Source organism: Gavialis gangeticus, unplaced genomic scaffold (genome assembly GCF_001723915.1).
Source record: "Gavialis gangeticus isolate Ggan-Ray unplaced genomic scaffold, GavGan_comp1, whole genome shotgun sequence".
NCBI classification, from domain to species: Eukaryota; Metazoa; Chordata; order Crocodylia; family Gavialidae; genus Gavialis; species Gavialis gangeticus.
In genome coordinates this window covers 36,399,405-36,421,151 of record NW_017729027.1, presented here as the reverse complement: position 1 = coordinate 36,421,151, position 21,747 = coordinate 36,399,405, and the positions used below count along the sequence as shown (strand labels likewise).

Genomic DNA, 21,747 nt, shown 5'->3' with positions numbered 1-21,747 from the left:
ATGGCTGCCCTGCCCAGCCCCAGCCCCAGCCCCAGCCCCAGCCCCAGCCTCACAGCACTCATATATATAAAAAAAAGCCCTGCACTCAGTGGCTGCAGCAGCAGCGACTGGGGCCTCTGAGGGCTCATGGCAGAGCTCCCTCATGCAGTGAGGGGCAGTGGGGAGCAGTGGGGATCACTGCCCCTGCTTAGCACCTGTGCTGCAGCTGAATTTTTGAATCAGTGCTGAAACCGCGTTGAAACTGTGAAACAGATTCAGCTGAATTGAAATGGAACGGTGATCCAAAACACTGAAACCAATCACTGTCCCTCTGAAACGGCTGAATCCAAAACCGAAACAAAACTTAGCCGGTTCACACAGCCCTACAAAGAAGTTGTAGTATCTCCATCCTTGGTTTTTAAGACCCAGGTAGACAAAGCTGTGGCTGGGATAACCTAGTTGGGGTTGGTCCTGCTTTGAGCAGGGGATTAGACTAGGTGACCTCCTGAGGTCCCTTCCAACCCTAAATTTCCATGATTCTGTCCTTATATGGAAAAGCAATATTGTTCTCCTGAGGAACTTCTCATCTTCCTTCAGATGTAAGACTGCCTAAGGGTTTTTTGTTTTGTTTATTTTGTTGGGGTTTTTTTAGTTACATATATTGATTTCCCTATTCTCTATATCGACGTACTGTGATTTTTTCTCATCTAGTGTCTAAGTTGTCACCCTGCCTTTGTATAGCTTCATATAGAAGGGAATGGATATTTCTGTGGATACTAAATGATATAACACTGCATATATTTTTCCAAATGCCAGATAATAGATTAATAGTATTGGCACTGTGATGGTACTATAGCATATATCATACTTGGAGGCCTTTGGTTTAGCTTTACAATTGGACTTCTTAACCCAGTATTTCACGTTACATTTTATTACTAAGCAATGGATATTTCTAAGTTATTAACCACACTGCTGTAGTCTTCCCAGCAAGTCTGCAAGATTTTAAAAGTTTACCTTGTGCAATTCCTTTCTTTAACAGTTTGAACAATAAGAATCCAGACTCAACAGGTAGTGATCAATGGCTTCAGGTCTAGTTGGTAGCTGGTACCAAGAAGAGTGCCCCAAGGGTTGGTCCTGGAGCCAGCGTTGTTCAATATCTTCATTAATGATCTGGAAGATGGGAAAAACTATCTCACTAGGAGGGTGTTGGAGCAATGGAACTGGCACTAGAGAGGTGGTGGAATCTCTGTCCTTGGAGGTTTTTAAGGCCTGGCTTGACAAAGCCCTGGCTGGAATGATCTAGTTGAGGATAGTCCTGCTTTGGGCAGGGGGTTGGACTAGATGACCTCCTGAGGTCCCTTCTGACCCTAATTTCCTATGATTCTGTGAAATATGCATATGTATTTTTGACAAAGCCTAGTTAGGAGTTAGATATAAACCTTAGAAATAGGTATGCATCAATGAATTCACTACATTTTCAACTAGGTAGTAAGAAAAAGAAACTTCTGAGGTATGAGTGGGTACGGGGCACATATTGGCTTATATGTGTACCAACAGCCTGCTTCATAAGAACAGTAAGAAGGCAGGATAGATTTGCACCTTATAGATTCTCTCTCTCTCTCTCCACACACACACACACACACACACACACACACACACACACACACACACACACACACGTAGTAACCTGTGCAAGATGCAAATCTACCCTGCTTTCAACTTGACTTCAGGCTAACACAGCTACCTCTCTCTCTCAAGAACAGTAAGAAACAGACTGAATACAGGTGACATTTTTTTCTGAAATTTGCTACTGAACTAATTTCTTACTATTGTGATAGCACCATTCTATAGTGTTTCATTTTTAGGATGCAAAACAAAAAATCAGGACCCAACCACTGTATATGAGAATAAAGTCCTGACCAACACTGGTCAGATAGTATGAAGGGACATTAAAGTGGGAACAGCCCACACCTATACTGACTTTTTTGAATACTTATTTATAAAATAGTCATGCAAAAAAAGGTCTAGTGCACAAGCGAATAAAGCTCCTAATATTTGAAAGTCCCAATAACCTTTTCTTTTTTAAATTGTGGCAAGAATTTGGTATCAGCCCTACCTCAGTCTCTCTTTTTTTGAGCAATCATATTTTGGATTTCTAAAATTGCTGTGTGTATTAAAGTGATTTTTCCCTTCATCTTTCCTGCCCTTTTGTGGTAATATACAGTTGTGGAAGCCTACCTTGAGTAAGGTTGCCTTTAAGCAGTGTGACATAATCTCTATACACAGATATAGTGACCACCACTTAAAATGGTGAACAATATTCACTGCTTAATATCATAATTACTTCCTGTCCCTAGAATTTGAAATAGTGATTCTTGGAAAATGATGGCTCAGTTTTAATTTTGGGGGTTATTTTTGTTTTGTTTTGTTTTAACATTCTTTTCAGAACTAATGATGGAAAAATGAATGGAGATCACTGCATATAAAAGGCCAGGTCTTGCTCCTAGGAAAGTTGAGAGCAATAATACCATACACTTTCACTGGAATAGAATTGGGCCCAAAGTTTTTTAGACTGATTTTGGAATGAAAGATGCTATGCCAGCTTTAGATATTTTATTGTTACTTACAAGTATTTTTAAAATTAAAACTTAATAAATAATGTGTGGAAATTGTTAAATTGGTGTAAAACACTTCTCAAACAACTTCCCTCTTTGTGGCTGTCTTGCAAACACTAGTTTGCTTTTTAATTACAAATCAAGGGGCATTTCAAATAAATATCTGACACAGTCTCTTTTATATGGACTAAAGGCCAGACCTCAGTTTGATTTTAGGGGCACCTAAACAAGGAGTTAATCCTCTTCTTAGAATTGTTTGTGTTTATAAGCCAATGGCTGGGTGTCTTATTGTGAAATGCATCAAGTCCTTTGAACTTTGGTCTCCTTACCTCCAAGAGAGTGCAACTAAGTTACAGAAGCCTGCACTCTCTTCCTTGCTCTCCTGGCTCCATGCATTTTGCACCCTGGGCTGCTCAGTGGCTTTGCTTCAATAGTAGATGTAGAGAGTATATTTATCAAGCTTATGCTACAGCCTGGTGGTGAGAGTTGTCTCTTGGGAAGCAGGAGATGTGCATGCCTTTAAGCTGAGGAAGGCTGGGAATTCAGGTCTCCTGCCTTCTTTTGAGGTTATTGGGCAAAACGTGGGCATTATCCCCACTGGCACTGACCTCAAAGTTGGGGTCTTCAGAATTTCAAGAGTACAGACAAGCACGGCTTATAATGGCTTAAGGGTACCCTGAATCAGGCACTTAAACTTTGAAGAGTGATGCTACTCCAGGTGTACTTGTCCTTAACATTTCCTCTAGGCCATGGGTGTCAAACTCATCCAGACCCACAGAGGTGGTCTGGTGCCAATACTACAAGCAGCATGCATGCTGGAACAGCTGCACGTGCTTCAAGCATGTACGCAGCACACTGGCTCTCACGTGGCACATGGTGCGTAGCATGTGACATATGCCGCGTGGGGCCAATTTGACATGCACACAGCATGCAGGGCCTGAGGCATGCACTGCACATGGCACGCTGAATCCCATGCTGCATGCTGAATCCCACATGGATAGCTTGTCTGTGGGACTGATCTGGATCTAGCATGGAAGGAAGGTCTGGTGCAGCAGCCACATGCAGCATATGCCCCAGACTGGCCCCATGCCATGTGAAGCCCATGCCAGACTTGCCATGGCTGAAGCATGAAGCATGGACTGGCACAGGTGCTGAAGCACACTTAGAAGAGAGGTCATACTTTACTGAGTCATATATAATAGGCACGGGCTTCACACGGCATGTGGCCAGTCTGGGGCATATGCTGGCATGGCCCTCGCACAGCATGGTCATGGCAGGGGTCACATGCGCCTCATGGGACTTGTGCCAGTGCATGCTTCATGTAGCTGGCAGCATTGTGAGCCAGGAGATACAGTTATGTGGGCTGGATATGGCCTGTGGGCTGCATGTTGGCCACCCTGTTTTAAGCTGTCTGGGTTATTTCTTACATCTCTATATAAAGAACCTGAAACACTTAAATCTATTAGAAATCAATTGTTCTCTGAGGCTACGATATCCAGAATTTAGGTGTCCAAGTATCTAAATGTATGCACTTCAGATATTATAACACCTTAAGGTTGGGTCCTGAATCCTCTGGTACTTCGGAAAATCACTGCTGACTAAGGATATCCTTAGTAGAGGTATCCCCTGTTTTTAAACAGAGGATGATTTTTCATTGTAGGCACTTTTTAACTTCTGCTCACTGAAGAGTTGTCAATGATTTCTTATATTAGAACATAAGTTTTATACATAACATTGCTTCCATATCATACAAAAGAAAATCATTTTGATTACTGTAAGTACAGGTTCTGCCATTATCACTCATATTCAGTAACGTCCTCCTCAGGCAGAGTAAGGTACTACTAAGCAATGCACAGTAGATACATTGGGCACTTAATTTATCTATATATCTATCGATCTAGGGACACATTATTCTCTCAAAGAAATATGGCTATTTTAGTGATTACTGTTATATAAGTAAAAGTATCTTTTTTGCAGTACGATAATTTCTAGTTACAATATATGGTTACTGATGGTATATTTGTGTAGCTTTGAATCTAGAGATATAGTATAGTAGTATAGTATCTACACAACAAATTCCTCATCAGATTAACTTTTGTGAAAAAGTTGTCCTCAATCATATCTCAGGTCAGGTGTATCTCTGAGAGTTTAGATAGCCCTCTGCATTTAACCCACAGAACAGTGCTAGTGGAAACACTACCTGCATGTTCTTGGAACTAACATGTGGGATTTTAAAAGGTTTACAAATTCCACCCTGTCTTAATGTTTCTTTTTTTTTTCTCCAGTTAACTTCTCTTTCTACCTCTGACCATCTTTTCCATAAACCACCTGCTATCCGTTTAATTTCTCCAACTAATCTGAAAGTAAAGCGTGAACTGGTTAACTTGAATCAAGCCTCTTCACTGGAAGAATCCTATAACAAGTGTCAGTCTGCAACTGGGTCTTCTAAACAAGATTCGTCTACATGTTTTCAGGCTGCTACTCATAGTTCACCCATTTCCAAGTCCAAAAGATCTGACTATGAATTAAGTAGCCCTTCTTCCAGTTCTCAGTTTTTGAGTAGTTCTCAAGAGCCAACCATTTCTATACCTGACTGTGTTTACAAGCCATCACAAGTCACTAGGTCAGGGCTTCCAAATGGGAGTGGAGGTCTATCCTCAGATGTTCCTAGTTCAAGCAAAATTCAAGACTTGTCAGCCCAGTCTCTGCCCTCATGTTCTTTTAAAAGATCTGTATCTGCCATACCTGTCCATATCACAGCACATTTATTATCACCTAGTCCTAAACCTCTGTCCTCTCCATTTTATAGTTCCTCCTCAACTATATGTAGTATAAATGAGCCTTACAGCCAAATGTCACCTAGTGGAAATCAACTGAAGCCAGAAATTAGAGCCTCCCTGCCAACAAGGCTCACTCTTTTAACTGCTGTCCTGAAGTCACACCCTTCTCAGCAAAGACCATTATCCCCTGCTTCTTGCCCTGCTACCTTTTCAGTTAACTCGCTTGGCTCCTCAACACTCTCAGTAGATCAAAAGTTTATAACAACTCCACCTACCCCTAAGAAATATGTCTCAGGCTTTTCTGTTAGGTCAGTCTCTCCAAGCCGAGAAGAACATCAGCCATTGGGATTTTCTCATGTGCCTTTATCTTCAAAGGCCCATCGTCCACCTCGAGCTAGATCCCTTTCCCCTAGAAATCACCTTTATGCCAGACCCCTATCTCCTGACTCATTAAGTCCTCTGTCATCCACTGTTTCTTCCTATAGAAAGACGGTCGTCTCTCCACTATTACAACCAAGCTTACCTACTTATTCAATGCCTTCTTGTGTCCCAAGACACTTTTCTCTGAACCCTGAATCTTCTTCTACAAAACAGATGCATTATCCTATCTCCAAATCCCAAATACCTGAGAAGCCAAGGCGAGTACATACCTACTCACCCACCCTCATCTGTAAATCACATCCTTTGTCCTCTCCTTCAAATCAAAGGGGTACATTTTCCCCCTCTTTTGAGATATGCTCTTCTCTTTCTCCAAATCCTTTAAACTCTACATATAAATCCAAAGCAAGTTCAGCACAGAGGTTTGCTCAGGAGTTTGGTGATGCCTCTCCTGCCCTTTCAAATGCCTCAATGCACTTGTCTTCCTCGCGTCCTAATTCTACATCACCTATTCCTTCAGCCTGTTATAGTCATCCCCACTCCTCTAAACTTAGTTCCTCATCATTGCACCCAAGTTATAGAGTTTATTCCTCACCTCTGAGACCTGAGCAATCCGCTACCCCATCAGTAGCACAGTGTAGATCTCCTGTTTCAGATCGGTCACCTTGTTCACTTCTATCAAGATCCAGAGAGCTGACTTCACCACAGACTTTTTCACTGTCTTCTGACCATGAAAACACAAAAGCTAAGGTACTCATCTTGCATGCTTATTTTCTAATGTTCCTTTGTCTTCAGAGGAAAATGATGCTCATGTTAGAGACAGTAAAATTAATGAATTTGGTTAAAGTTTTTAAAGAAGCAAAATTTACTACCTATATTAATGCCATGACTTTAAAATCATAAGATCATATTTTGCTATCTGTGTTTTATAGTAAAAGAGCAGCCACTTCAAGGGGTCTTTAGCATAGAAATAAAAGGTATAGTGAGTGGGAAGACATGCTGATGAAGTATCAATTTGTTACAACTGCTTGGACATGGATTTGATTTTCTTTCAATTTTTTGAAAACTCAGATAATACATTGCTGGGTGAAATATAAATCAATAAATTTGATGACTTGGATAAGCTTAGTAAGTGGGCGAATAAAAACCTGATGACGTTCAGTACCAAAAAATGCAAGATACTCCACCTTGGGGGAAAAAAACCCACAGCACTCTTATAGGCGTGGCAGTGGTGAACTCGCTAATACCATGGCTGAAAGAGACTTGGGGGTCATGATTGACCACAAGATGAACATGAGCCACCAATGTGATGTCGCAGCTGGTAAAGCAAACAAAACTCTGGTTTGCATCCATAGATACTTCTCAAGTAAATCTCAGGATGTCATCCTCCCACTGTACTTGGCCTTGGTGAGGCCACACCTGGAGTACTGCATCCAATTCCAGGCTCCACAATTCAAGAAGGATATTGAGAAGCTTGAGAGAGTCCAGAGGAAAGCCACGCATATGATCAGAGGGCAAGAGAATAGGCCTTATGATGAGAGCCTGAGAGTTATGGGACTATGGGACTCTTCACCCTAAAAAAGTGCAGGCTCAGGGGTGACCTGGTGGCTGCCTATAAGTACGTAAGGGGTGTGCATCAGGATCTGGGGGAACATCTGTTCAGCAGAGTGCCTCAAGATAATAAGGACCAACTGTCATTAACGGCTCCATGGCCATTTTAGGCCGGACATAAGGAAGAACTTCTTTACTGTCTGAGCTCCAGAGGCCTGGAATAGACTCCCTCCAGATGTGGTGCAGGCACCTACTCTGGACTTATTCAAGAAACGTTTGGATGCTTATCTTGCTGGAATCCTTTGACCCTAGCTGACTTCCTGCTCCTGGGGCAGGGGACTGGACTTGATGATCTTCAAGGTCCCTTCCAGCCCTAATGTCTATGAAATCTATGAAAATTTATTCTGTGCACATTAAGAGAGCAGGCCCCTAGCTTATTCCTGTCATTTTCCATTCTTCCTATGGAAAACTAGGTGTGTCTCAAAGTTTACCATTAAACGTACGTACTTTTTCAGTACTTCCCTGTGCCAAATCTATTCTCTCTTTCCCACTGTTGATCTCTCCTGCTCTTGGCCGTGGTCCTGGCAGGGCGTGTCTACACGCTCATTAATGCACCTTAGTTGGTGCACATTTAGTTTAGTACCTCTAATGAGGTACCTTCAATAAGATGTACTAAACTAAATGCACAGTAACTAGAGTTACAGCTGTCAGCATGGTTAATAACTGCTACACTACTGCTCAGTGTTATTAGGCTAATGTGCAGTAAGCATCTTGTGTAGATGCTCCTGCAGTGTGTTACATTTATGGCTAAAGTCTCTGCTTTCTCCCATTATGCTCTAATCCTTTTTCCCTGTTTTGCTGTTTCTATGTGCTATAGTCATGTCATCACAACTAGTTTGATTAGTGAATTCTAGACTGTCACCTTCTGCTTCTGTGTCTTTGTTGTAAATTCTATATAAGGAAGAAGAAATCTCCTGACTACACTTGCTGCTGTAAACGTGACTGTCTCATACACTGATGAATCAGCCACCTGCCTTCTATATGTCCTTCACTAGAAGGAGAAAGAGAACCAGCTGCATGAGAATAAGCAATAATGAAAATTTCTGTAAAAGGGTTTGGAAATCAGTGATGTTCTTTAAAAATGCTTCATGTGAATGTGGGAACAGGGAAGAAAGTGTGAGCGAGATAAAAAAAGGGAAAATAGGTTGGTCAAAAATAATGCAATAGATATGTACATGTGAAAATAAAAGAAACTAGAAAAGACAAAGAAGAGATGAGGTAAAATTGGTCAAAAGGTATCTCTGTTCATCTTACTGTGTATTATGTATTCCCAGTTTTTGTTATTCCTCTTCTTCCTTATCTCTCATCTCTCCACTTAAACCTGAAGCACACTTAGAAGAGAGGTCATACTTTCCTGAGTCATCTATAATATGTTCTTCTGTGTCAAGCTGCATCAGTTAGAACTCCTAACAAACTATATATGTTCATAGTAGATGTGATTGATCTGGTTGCCATTAAAAGTGTTTTTTTTTCTTTTTTAATAGGAAAGACTGTTTCAAGAATTCTCATTTGTTTCCTAAAATTTTTCAGATTTTAATGAAATTTTCCTATGGAGTAATTTGATTTTTTTAAATTTTGGACATTTTTCATTTCAAAATTTAATTTTGAAAATTCAAAATCTTATTCTATTTCATGGTTATGTTATTTTTACATTATTTCATGACGTATTAATAGTAGAAGTAGTATATAATATGCGCTACTGCTGCTCATGTACCAGAATGAGTATATCTACATCTGCATTAGGTAAGCATGGGTGCTGGAAGCAGTGTAGCAATGTTAATGCAATGCTTTGACTGGGATAACATAACCTGATTCTCAATACTGCATGTTGTCATGTAATGCACTCAATATGACAGAATATAACAGTTGATGTATGGCATTATATTAGTCTATTTTGTTTAAATAACTAAGGGCTACTGAAAGTTTACTGATTGAAAAAATGCATCATCTTTTTTGTGTAATCAAAATGTCTTCTGTTTGTGTACAAACAGCAAATACATTCACTACAACATAGTTGGGAGATGCTGAAAAGAAAATAAGATGTAGTAGCTGTTCTTAATGATTCTAAAAATATAATATTCTATTTTCATTTTAACACTTATGTCAGACTAGTGAGAGTAGTGCATATTATTTATTATTATTATCATGGACTTGTCATTAAATAATATACATATAATACATATAAAATATGCTGTGAAATGATATGAACATTTGTAAATCTGAAAAATTCAGAAGATATTTTTTCAGAATTACTACTAAGATATTTTTTCAGAATTACTATTTTATGGAATATTTTGAAGTTAACTTAGGGACCATGGCAGATCTGGTAGAGGCTAGGGCAGTCACATGTGCAGCAGCAAGCAAAACTTTTGTGTATTGCAAAGTTTTGTTTGTCCCAGTGAGATCAGACAGGGAGCAACAGGGCAGTCATCTTTATCATACAAAACAAAGAGGATTATCTGACAGGTTTTCAAGCAAAACATCAGACAGTACAGAGGAGAAACCAAGTTTGAAATAGAGCCACCTTGTGGCAGGAGCGCATAACACTGGCAGGATTGCATAACAGGAGCGCTTAACACCGGCAGGATTGCATAACAGGAGCATTTAATACTGGCAGGAGTGCATACTGGCAGGAGTATATAACATGGCATTGTTGTTGGTGATCCCTCATTGTCAAGGATGATCATTCCCATGGGTCAAGTAGAGGGTTGTAGATGTGTCTGTCCTCTGATGGCTAGGAAGGCCAGTCCTAGAACCGCAGACTCTCTGGCAAATGCCACTGGTGGTGGTTAAAGGGAGGATCAGATCACAGATTTCTTGGTCTTGTTTCCATTGCTTTTCTTTCTATCATTTTTCAATCTCCAGGGCGAGACAATTTTTCTCAAAGTAACAGATGCCTTTTTTCAAAAGGGACCACCATGTAGCTCTGTCCCAGGCTAGTTTTCCCCAATTTGTAGAGTCAATGCTACACTTCTTAAAGCTTGCCTTGAGAGATCCCTTGAAACATTTCCTCTAGCCCCTATGTGTACTTTGTCCTTGACTGAGCTGGGAGTATAGCAGTTGTTTTGGTATACAAACATCAGACATGCACACACAATACCCTGTCCACCACAACTGATATTGAATAATGAACACTTCCATACTGGTGGTGTTAGCGTTAGTGAGAACACTGGCATTTTTGCGGTGATCCTTCCACTTTATGCCAAGGATCTTCCAGAGCTGGTGACGGTGGTCCAGGCTTTTCAGGTGGTCCCTGTAGGTCACTGAAGCTTCATATCTCTTAAGAAAAGTTGGGATTACCACAGCCTTATATAGTAGGAGCTTTGTTTGATTCCTGATGTCATGATCGTTGAACACACAATGATTCGGTCTTCTGAAGGCAGAGCTAGTACATCAGATCCTGTACTGAATCTCCTCATTTATGTTGTCCCTCTTTGAGAGATGGCTGCAGAGGTATGAATGAAAAGTGTTCAACATTCTCCAGCTCCTATTCATCAATGAGACTCTTTGCCAGGGGGGTTGATTACCATGGGCCAGGCTGGTGATGCACCTTTGTTTTTCCAGTGTTAAGGGTCAAGCCAACAGCACAATTATTGATGTAGTGAAGTTTTACAATTTAGGCCAAAATAACTTTTGTTTTACATGGAGGCGGTAGAGACAGAAAAGGTTCCCATCCATCCTGTGCTGTATGCCAATGCCATATGGCAGAAGGTCACTGATGAGCGTCTTCATGACTGCAAGAAAGATGGAAACCAAACTTGGTGTAGTCACACAGCCTTGCTTGACGCCAGTTTGAATTGCAAATGGCTCCACAGTAGCACCACTGCATAGGATGGAGGAAGTCATCTGGTCATGAAGGGGTCTTAGGATGGTAATAAATTTCCCTGGGCAGCCAAACTTTGATAAGATTTTCCATAGAGCCTTCATATATATGAATGAATTTGTCTGTGTTAGCTAATTGTGAATGTTATAACCAGCTAAATCTTGACAAATTGGGACTAGAAATACAATATAGCCTCTAGCAGTAAGACTTACCAATATTTAACCATTGAAATAACTTTCCTAGCCATATCCTTAATTCTTTATATTGGAAGTCTCTAAATTAGGCTCAGCCAGAAGTTATGGGGTTGATATAAAAATTAGAGTGAAATTATAGCCTTATGTTAATCTGGGTGGTCAGACTGGATCAGGAGTGGCAAAAATACAGCTGTGGGCTGGATTCAGCCTGCCAAGCCACTCCATCTGGCCTACTAGGCTACTCAGGAAGTTGGAGGGTGGGGATAGGGTACATGGACTGCTGAGAATTTTGGGCCACAGTGGCAGGAGGGCAAGGACTGATTCATCCCTGGTTGCCCTGTAGCCACTTGATCTATCACTGCCAATGCAGCAAGCAGCCACTTGGATCACATGCTTGTCCTGTCTCCTCTGCATCTGGTCCCACTATATATCCTGGGCTGGATTTGGAGTCAGACCACTGCTCTCTCCACTGCTGCTATGTGCCCTGGGGTGGAGATATTGCCATTTGCCCTAGACCTGAGCCACCCACGGCCCTGGAATAGATCCAGCTTTCATAAAGCCCTGCTTTCCAGATCTGGCCTGGGGCACAAGGTAAATTAGACAACCCTAGGCTAGATTGCCATAAGGGTCCCTTCTGGCTTTTAAATCTAGAACCCATAGCATTTATTTAATGTTGAATAGTGTACATTCAACCCTCTCCCTTCTTTCCTGTTTCTACTTGATTGATCCAAGAATTGCATAACCTTAGTAGTTTTAGTAGGTTCTTACTCATTTGTTGGTGCTAGTAAACTTTCCAGTAAGCAACCTATTTCAAATCTCCTTTTTCATGGAAAATTATTGAGAAGTTTGAGGTGAAGCAATTCCAGCAATGAGCTCAGGTCTCTGGTCCCAGTGGGTATGATTTTAGAACTGGGTATAGCATTAAACTGTATTGGCTGATTATTACTGATGCTTAACATGTCTGTATAGCTTATGTTGTGTAATGTAGCTAACTTTAACTTTTGGAATTGTTTGATTCAGGTTTTGCAAGCACTAATGCAGTTTTCTAACCATTAAACGTCAGTTTACCATCTGATATGCTTTCAGTATCCACTTCCAAACTCTTTAATTAGCACAAAATCAACGTGATTATATACTTTCTCATCAGCAGATCATAGGTTATACAAAAAGTCTTTTAATGCAATATGACAGGCTTGAGTACTGAGTCATTTGTACAGTCACTAATTCAACCCAAATTGGCAAGAAAAGAGACTGAGATTACAGAGAGAATACTGACCTGATTTTATTTTTAACATGTAGCAGTATCAACTTTAATATTAAATACTGATCAAAACATTCAGTTGTCTCCCCTATTTCATATTAGTTCCTGATTAGCAGGATAGTACTAGGGGAGATTTTTATGTTACGTGCATCCTTTCTCTCACTTTTTCACACCTACTCATATGCATGTGTGTGCATATGTAGGCATATATACACATGTTTAAATGGCTTATACAATTATAAATATTATTTAATTATCTAGAAAATAGACTATACTGTATATCAAAATATTATTTTAATATTCCCAACTGTACTTTACAAAAGTGACTAATTTGCACAGATTCAAAGTTTTAGTCCAACTTAATTAGATTCCATGCTGGATAAATCCTTGTTTTGACTGGAGTTTTCAAGGTTTTGGAGAAACTCTAGGGCTGTATCCCCACAAGCAGGGGCATGTGGTTGCCATGGTGAAAAAAGAAGCGATACAAATTAGTGCCAGTGCTTTTTGCCCTGGTGCACCTCCCTGCACGTGGGGTTAGTGTGGGGGAAAATGCTGTTGGTGGGGTAGGGGAGCTTTACCTGGGGGCCCTGGGGGCCTCCCAGGGCTGCAGTGGTGGCAATCCAGGTGAGTGGAGCCTGGCCAGCAGCTAGAGCATGGGTCTGGCCAGCCAGGCTCCAGTTTCAGGAGGTGCAGGCTGCTGCTATGTGTACTGCCCTGTTTTTTTTCCACAAGCTTTTTCTTGATGCCGGGATTTCCCCATGTCTAAATTTCGCTCCACACTCCGAATATGCGGAGTGGAGAATCAAGTCATGTGTGTGGGCTGCGTTTTGTGGCACCTCAAAATTCACATGTGCGCTCATGTGAATGTGGCTTAGGAGTCCTTATGGCCCTAATTCACTTGATTCTGACCTCATTCCTACATGCATTCCTTATTCAGTAGCTCTTTGTCATGCAAAAAGGAGACAATATTTATCATGTCATTTGTAACAATGTCCCTTTTATATACTATAGAATAATTGTATGAATGGGGGCTACATTGCCACGTATGTTACTATATCAAAATATAAATGAGAATGTGCAGAAAAAAGCCCTGTATTTAGCCAGAGTACAGCAATGAAATATTCACAATAATAACTGCTTTGTGGTTCTCTTTTCACATCCTTGCAACAGGATATTTAGCAGAATTCACAGTTTTGCTGGAATCTGACAGGGCCATGCTACAAGTGCTTCTGCTATGGCCTCAAACTTGCAACTCTGGGTTGTCAACCATTTATTTTAGCTCCCTCATTACCACAGCCTTACTTTATTGCTGGGGTCCATAACGTAGCTTTCAATAAGTTAATTTATATGCCAGGAGCAATCTAGCTGATATGCCAGTAGCAATCTAGCTGCAGCATAGCACAGGTTGCAAAACATGCCTGAGAAGTACAGTAAATAACCCTGTTCTGAGCTCCTTGCAGCTATGACTTGAATGCTATTGGAACCTGAAGTATCTAGTTTAAGGCTAGTTCAGGGCAGGTCTGAAGTACACTGAAGTTGCTCTTGCAGCTACAGTGTAGACACACCTTTGGATATGCAAGCAGGATAGCTGCAATGTGTTTCTAATACAGTCACCTCTCTTTATAGATCGCCTGTCACCCAATGGCATAGGGATGTGATGGGGTTCCTGAGGCACAGGGGCAGCTGTGACTTCCTATTGCTGTTTTTTTGTCTCCTCCCCACCCATTGGTGCCCCCTGGCTGGTGGCCTGGGTCACCCTATCCTAGTTACACCATTGTTGTCACTATACAACCTAAACACTTTTAGTCAAGTGTTAATAGTGGCAACTAATAAATTGGGATACCTGTGGGGAAAGCAGTGGGGGCAGGTGGCCTGACCTGTGCCCCTTGCCTGCCCCTGTACCCCTTAACCCCGGAGTGCTTGAGCCCTCCAGCACCTGGTCCCTGTTCCCTGTCCTCCTGGTTACTTGCCCCCTCTGATCCCTACCCCTCTACTGCCTGTCCTTCTTATTGCTTTGCCCCCTAATTGCAGTGTATATTTTCCCCCACGATTCTCCCCCTGAATTGTGTGGTCTCCCCAAGGTTTCCTCCCCACACTGTGTGCTCACCTCCGTGCTGCTCTCTGCATTATGGGATGCCCCAAAATTTCTTTCCCACCCTGTACTACATGGTCTTCCTTGCCCCCACCCCCAGCCCCATGCAGTCTCCTCTGTGCTTCCTCTCCACGCTACACTGTGTGGTCTCACATGTGCAACCCCTCCCCATACTGCTGCACTCCTTTGCTGCATGCCCTGTCCCCTGCTACCCTAGACCCAAACAGGGAGCAGAAAAATGGCTGCTGTGGCCCTGGCCTTTGTCCTCATAGCTGTATCAAAGACAAGGTTTTTTCCCTCCAATGTTAACTGGGAGAAAAACACTCATCTTGAATTTGAGTTAAAATACAGTATGTGATTTGAAACTACACTTGCTTTTTCTTATTACTAGAGCTGCTAAGAAATTATCCATCCAATTTTTTTTTGTGCTGGAATATTGCCCTCAAAATTAAATACACCAATGCATTTATTTCTTCCCTCCCTCTGATTGCTTATTTTCCTCAAAAAAATATATTTTTTGTTTGAAAATTTTGGGAGGAGGTTTAAAAAAGCAATTAACAAAAAAATATTGATAGCATGTTATGGTTTAAATTCAAGAGAAGGAGATGAAGATACATTCTATCTTGCACTTCTTTGTATTTAGAAAAAGATTTTTTTTTTTTACTTATCTCTATTTATATATTTTTTATCAACTTCCTTATCCCCCTCTTCATTGTTTTACTGCTGTGTAGGAAACATTGTTTTGATGAATACAATAATACTGGGTAAGAATAGCATGAAGTACAATCTATTAAACTTTTTTTTTTTATTCTTTGTATATGTTTGGCTTCCACTCACTGTGACATCTCTGGTATGTGGTCTGCTGAGTACATCATTCCCCTACTGAAGAGCTCTCAAGCACATGAGTTTCTAAAAGAAAAAGTCCTGAGGTTTCTAATGCTTTAGCAAACTTCTATTTCTAATAATCATTTTTTCACATCCCATATTTTTTTCACATCCTATACTCTTGAAATATTCATAAAAATCACTTGATCCTGTAAGAAGGGCAGGCTTGACCTGACTGTAAAGGCACAGTTTAGTTTCTAGTGGTTATTTGTGCTCAATAATAATGAAAAACATTAATGGAAGACTTACCCAGAGAACAGGGATGGATGACCCATGTTGCATCTGCTTCATGTAAAACTTTGAAAGAAAAACAGAGTTGTTTATGATAAATCAAGAAAATGATCTCTAGTTACATTCATGCTATAGAAGATGGAGATTTTGTTTCTATCCCCCAAATCAGCTGCATATATATAACTCATTTCATATTGTCCTCTTCTCCATTCTTTACATTGCCTCTCATCGTGTTTATTTCCCATATGCATGTAAAGTTTAATGTACTCATTTGTCTTCACCTCTTTCTTATGGAACTTTGTTTTCTGGCTGCCTGCTCTTTCTCCAGAAGCTCTGGGTCTGAGATTATGGTCCCTAACAAAAGACCCAGCTGGACTTTCCTTGATTTTCTTGAAGGATGTCCTTCTGGAGTGAAAGCCTGACAAAACTTGTGCTGATTTCAGTACAGCCACGGGTTCACCAATGGAGTGAGGAATATTTCGATTTTCATTAGTCCTGAAGTAGAAATAGGCAAAGTCATTGACCCTTCCATGTGGAAGAGACAGCATGGGAAAAGAAAACTTTCTAGTTTCTTCTCTTTCTTTCCCATGCACAAAGAATGAGATTTGGTCATTATTGTTTTAACACAGCATAACTTGAAGATTGTAAGGACCTTGAAAAGCCTTTATGGTCTCAATGGAATGACCATAATAATGGTGTTGAAAGAACAGTTAGTCATAATTGACTGATACACTTCTGGTAACACTACACAATTTTTTTACCAGTTTTTATGCTTTGGTCAGTGTGTGTGAGCGTGTGTGTATAGGCGCATGCATGTGTGGCCACATACATATGCAAAAACATACCCATATAAACTATTAAATATACAAAAAAAATATGCATGAAAGAAACACTAAATACCTGAAGTTTTAAGCTTGAAATTAGTATGTCTACAAAACTAATAGCTGTTCACCGGTAGACTGTGTTTATATGAGAAAATCAAGTAAATGAACATTCAAATAGGCATGTAATTACTTGATGTGCTCTAGGGTTTTCACAGTTTAATGAGTACAGCTACTAAAATTTTGCTCTATTGTTATCTGAGCTAAAACCAGAAATGTCAAATTATTCAAGATCAAGGTATTTCACTCTGCCTTTAATTTACTGTATTGTGCACAAGTTTTACAGGAGCTGTAAGCAACATATGCATGCCAGAAACAATGACTCAAAGATTAATGAAAAATCTTTATAAAACTCCAGGTTTTTTCACCTTGGGAGTTTGTCACATTATGTGTTATATATTATTGCATTGCCTAATTTAATTATATTTTTACTGGTTATTTTCCCTCTACAAATCTGTTTTTCTTCTTATTTAATACCATATTGACTTAGGTTATGTTGCCAATGAAGTCAGTAGCAAAATGCTACTTTCTTCCCCTTTAATGTGTTTGGCTTTTTTATATAGTATGCCACAGATTTTCAGCAAGCAATAAAGTTCACACAAAATTGTATGTGATATACCCATTTTGATGCCTGACAACCTGACTTCAGGTGTAATCAGATTACTATGCACCAAAGCGTATGCAAAAAACAATGCAAATAGATGCATGCTAAATATTTATGCTTAGCTTATGTGCTGATATTTCCTAGCTGTTTATACTGGAAAGGTTCATTTCCTGTTTTTGAAAAAAGTTTTTTGGAGGTTGGAGTTATCCAGTCTGGGTTCAGAAACAATATCACATGGATTGTTCAACTAATCTACACAGCATATACATAACAAATAACTTGAGCTATGGGAATCTTAGTCTATTTCAGTAAAGTCAATGACCCATTGGCTTCAGTGATCCAGGACCATATGGCAGGTGCAGAGTGTAAATTTTAAGATATATGTTATAGGCAGAGATATACTTGCACAATAATTTCACTAAATCTTTTACAACAAAAATTGTAAAAGACTAAATGGCTTAATGGAGAAAATACTTCAAGTAGAAAATGGTCAACTTCATTGAAGAAAGCATGTGCTGTTACTCATATTTCACCCAGCTCTGTTTATTTCTTATATATAAGATATTTAGATAGTAGTTCTTTAAAATATTAATAAAAAAGTGAAGGTAGTGCCAAGGATTGCAAACCTGTTCTTCTGTAAGAAATGACTTTTTCAGGTAACCTGCAATCACTGTGTTATCGATAACTTGTCAGTGAGACTGGTAACCTTATCTTTAATTCTAGCAAAGCTTTTCCCCTTTTTTATTCATATTCCTGCTTTCTGGTTTAACCCTTCTAGCAATACAAGATCAAGACAAGTTACAAGGCTTTTGCAGCAATCCCTACAAACACATTGCTTATGGAGCAGAAGGTCAGTGTTAGCTCACAAATATGTAAAATTTCTTTATATTTTCAAACACATTGTGCTTCACACAACACTTCATAATTAATACTTTCCTGACACTTCTGTTGGGAATACTTAAAAATGAAAACTCTGCATGCTGACTATTCAGAATTATACCTGCTACTATTACTCAAAGTCAAGTAGTTTCATATAAAAAACCTGAAACTTCAGTAGCTTGAATTCCTCCAAGGAAATCCCTATAAAAACATTTCTTCTAAAATAATTTGTAGATTACAACATAAGGTCTAAAATGTACCTTTGAAAGCTTCAAAGAGCCAGATTCTCATAGTTTGAAACACTGTCAAGGGTTTTATGCTGGACATTAACTATATAATAAAGACCAAATGTTTTGGTCCTTATGTGGACAAAACAACCAGGAAAACAATGATTCAGCTGGTAGAAATTTAAATTTTCAATGAAAATTAAATCTTCAAAACACCCATTGTTTTTTTCTTTCTTTTCTTTTTTTTTTGTTTGTAATTTTTTCCCCAAGTTAATTTTGCCAAGTCCAACTCCCTTTGCATTCAACGGATTCCATTGATATGAATGAAAGCTCCCATTGTATCCAATTAATTCCACTGGTTTCACTGCAAGTAGGACATCTAGCCTGCTTGGAGGCTTTTATGAATTTTATTTCACTAAGCATGGATCTGCATCCTATAGCATCTAAATAGCTTTGTAAGTCTAGCTCTTGAAAATATCAGACCCATTACATTTCAACAAGCTTTAGACTTCTAAAGCTCAGATCATAAAAGGTATTTAGTTGCCAACTTCCTCTATTTTAAATGAGTATTTAAGTGTTGAAATAGACTGAAAAGTATGAGCTTATGTGCTTTGAAAATAGCATTTGGGTACTTCTGAAATATTTGCTCCAGTCAACTGTTGTTAATTAATTGTGGACAAGTAGGCAATAATGTGTTAGCACATACAATCTAGATTTTTTTACTGAAAACATATAATACACTCATTTAAAAAAAGTCACTGAAGTTTTTGAACGAGGCTTTGATAAAATATAGGTTCATATAAAATGTTTTCCTTAAATTTGGATGAAACGTTTTTTCTTGAATATTGATTTCACATATAGAAGGGAAGAGTAATGCCATCCTAGAAAATTATTTTGGCAACACTCTAAAATTGCTATATTTATTCAGCTTTGTGGACCTTATTTCCAACACACAAAGTTAAGTGTGCAGAAAGGTGATGCCTATGATGATAAAAAAGAAGGAAGGCACTGTCTGAAATAACACCTGCATTGAGACAGGAACCTTTAGGCCAAGAAAGTCATTACACCTTTACAGGTATAAGGGATCGGAAACTGGTCTATACCCATAGCAGAACAGAAGTTCTGCATACATAGACTAGTTTAAAAATGACAGAGCATAGTCTAAGATTTCTAAGATTTGCCCCTCTGATGGCCATGGGGCAAATATGTGGTCTGTTCGCTACCAATCTAAACTACGCTGCTTACAGAAAATAAAGTAACTTGGATCAATTCTGCTTTTGACTTTTTGAATGTCTGTACCTAGCCTTAGTGATTATCCTTTCCATTAAAAATGCTAACCTTGGTATATCCTGCAATAAACAAAGAATATTTCACACAACATTGCTAGAAATATGATTTTCTATTTCAGGATTTGGCTTTATTTGAGGTTTTAAGGTCTTCTGCTCTAGTGATTTAGAATATGCAGGGTTATATTGTACGTGTAGGCCCTAACATGACGAAAAGGGGCTTGTAAACTGCCTCCAGCTAAGAATAGGCACAGGAGGCACTGTAGCTCTGACCTATCTCTGATGTTAAACTCTCTCTGCTTTCCCCTTGCCTTAGAGAGAGGATAACAATTAGGTACTGTTCTGTACTAGCGGCTAAGCAGAACACCCTCCTTCAGCTGCATTAGACCCATAAGCTCTTGGGCAACCTAACCCAGGAAATAGAAAATGTACAAAACCTAGGGCCTCCAAATCTAATATGTGGGTAGTCTACACAGGCTTTAATGCATCAGGGAACATAATTAGGGGAGGCGAGGGAGGAGGTGACCAGGGCAGCAACCCAAGACACCACCTTTGAGGGTGTTGCAAAAATAGCTCCCACCACAGTGGAGGCTGACTGTGCCATCACTATCAGCACTATGGCAGCTAGCACTGCCCTGTGTGTTGTTGATGCCCAGAGCACATACCCATCCTTTTGCACCTCTGGCAGGAAGTTTATTCACATCACAATCTAGACTAAAATTAGATATTGCTGTTTGCTACGAATTTTTACACCTATGATCTTTTAAATTTGTGAATCCAGCACTCTTATGGTAAGGGCTTCAGGAGAACAAGATTTTAATTATATAAACAGTTTCTTTATTCAAGTAAAGTAATTCAAGCAAATAATTCAAGAGAAGTACAGTTTACAGATATGTTTTTTGCAGCTGGTCTGCATTATTCTGGTCTGCATTATTCAACAAAGACATCCATTAGTCATGATAGTCTCTGCTGAGCACAGGTTGGGAATGCATTGTCTGCTTATATCAGAAGCAATAACTTGGTACACAGTTGAATCTGAAAGGCATGTTCAAAGTAAAAATAAAGTGGATCCTTGTTCCAGAGCTTGAGTAGTAATATCGAATCCTTTGAGTTGTGTTATGAAATGTGTCTGTGAGTTCCTTGAAGCCTATGATCTAGTTATTGTCCATATGAAGCAGTAGTTCATATGCTGATTTTGCTCTCTGTCTAAGCTGTTTTAGCTTTCTATTTCTAATATGTCTCCCTGTATCTAACTTTTTTTGTTTAATCAATTTACATCTTTATCTGTGTGGGGTTTGCACACATGCTTGTATGTTTTGGACAACCAGTGTTTTTTTTATGGAGCCATTATACCAAAATAGCCCTTCACTCTATGGTATTGATTTACATTTTGGGATACTTTTTTATCCTGGGTGGATCTAAGATTTTGAAAAGGGATGTGCAAATGGTGAGATTCATCATCACCAGGGATCCTGGTTTTCTCTGTTTAAAAGTCACAAATTTTCTGATTAAAAATAACAAATCCATGTTTATCCACAATTAAAATGAAACACCACTATATATATAGGTATCAGTTGAACACAATGTTTTATTGATATATTTACAATATTAAAGTCATTTGGAAGCTTACCAGTGGCTCATTCATTATAATAAAATATATTCTAAATACCTATATATTTTGGTGTTTGATTTTGTTTTTTTATTATCATGGAAAACAAGAGCCCCCCCACCCCCATCCCCCCGCTGCCTCTTTGCTCATCAGGATGCAAGACAAATGCGCCTGTTCCCCCCGCTGCTTTGTAGTTCTGAGCATCCCTGATATGCTGGTGTCCTGATATGCTGGACAGGCAGGCGGCACCTCATCTTGGTGGTCATGTCAGTGCAGTGCTCCCTCCTGTCCTGGGTCCTGCCTGCTGGGCCATGGAGGTGGCTTCTGCCTGGAGCTGATCTGGCCCAGCTGCAACCCCCTGACCCGCATCCCACTTTGGTCACAGAAATATGGGTGTGCATGTGTTCCCCTG

General features: G+C 39.7%; 1 protein-coding gene across 1 annotated transcript in view; it reads left to right on the top strand.

The window, feature by feature from the left end:
• MLIP (muscular LMNA interacting protein) overlaps window positions 1–21,747 on the top strand; it is a 303,596-nt gene that overhangs the window by 166,596 nt on the left and 115,253 nt on the right. The window contains exon 5 of the mRNA XM_019520562.1: window positions 18,113–18,184. Coding sequence (XP_019376107.1) covers window positions 18,113–18,184 — 72 coding nt within the window. The remainder of the gene's footprint in view (window positions 1–18,112; window positions 18,185–21,747) is intronic.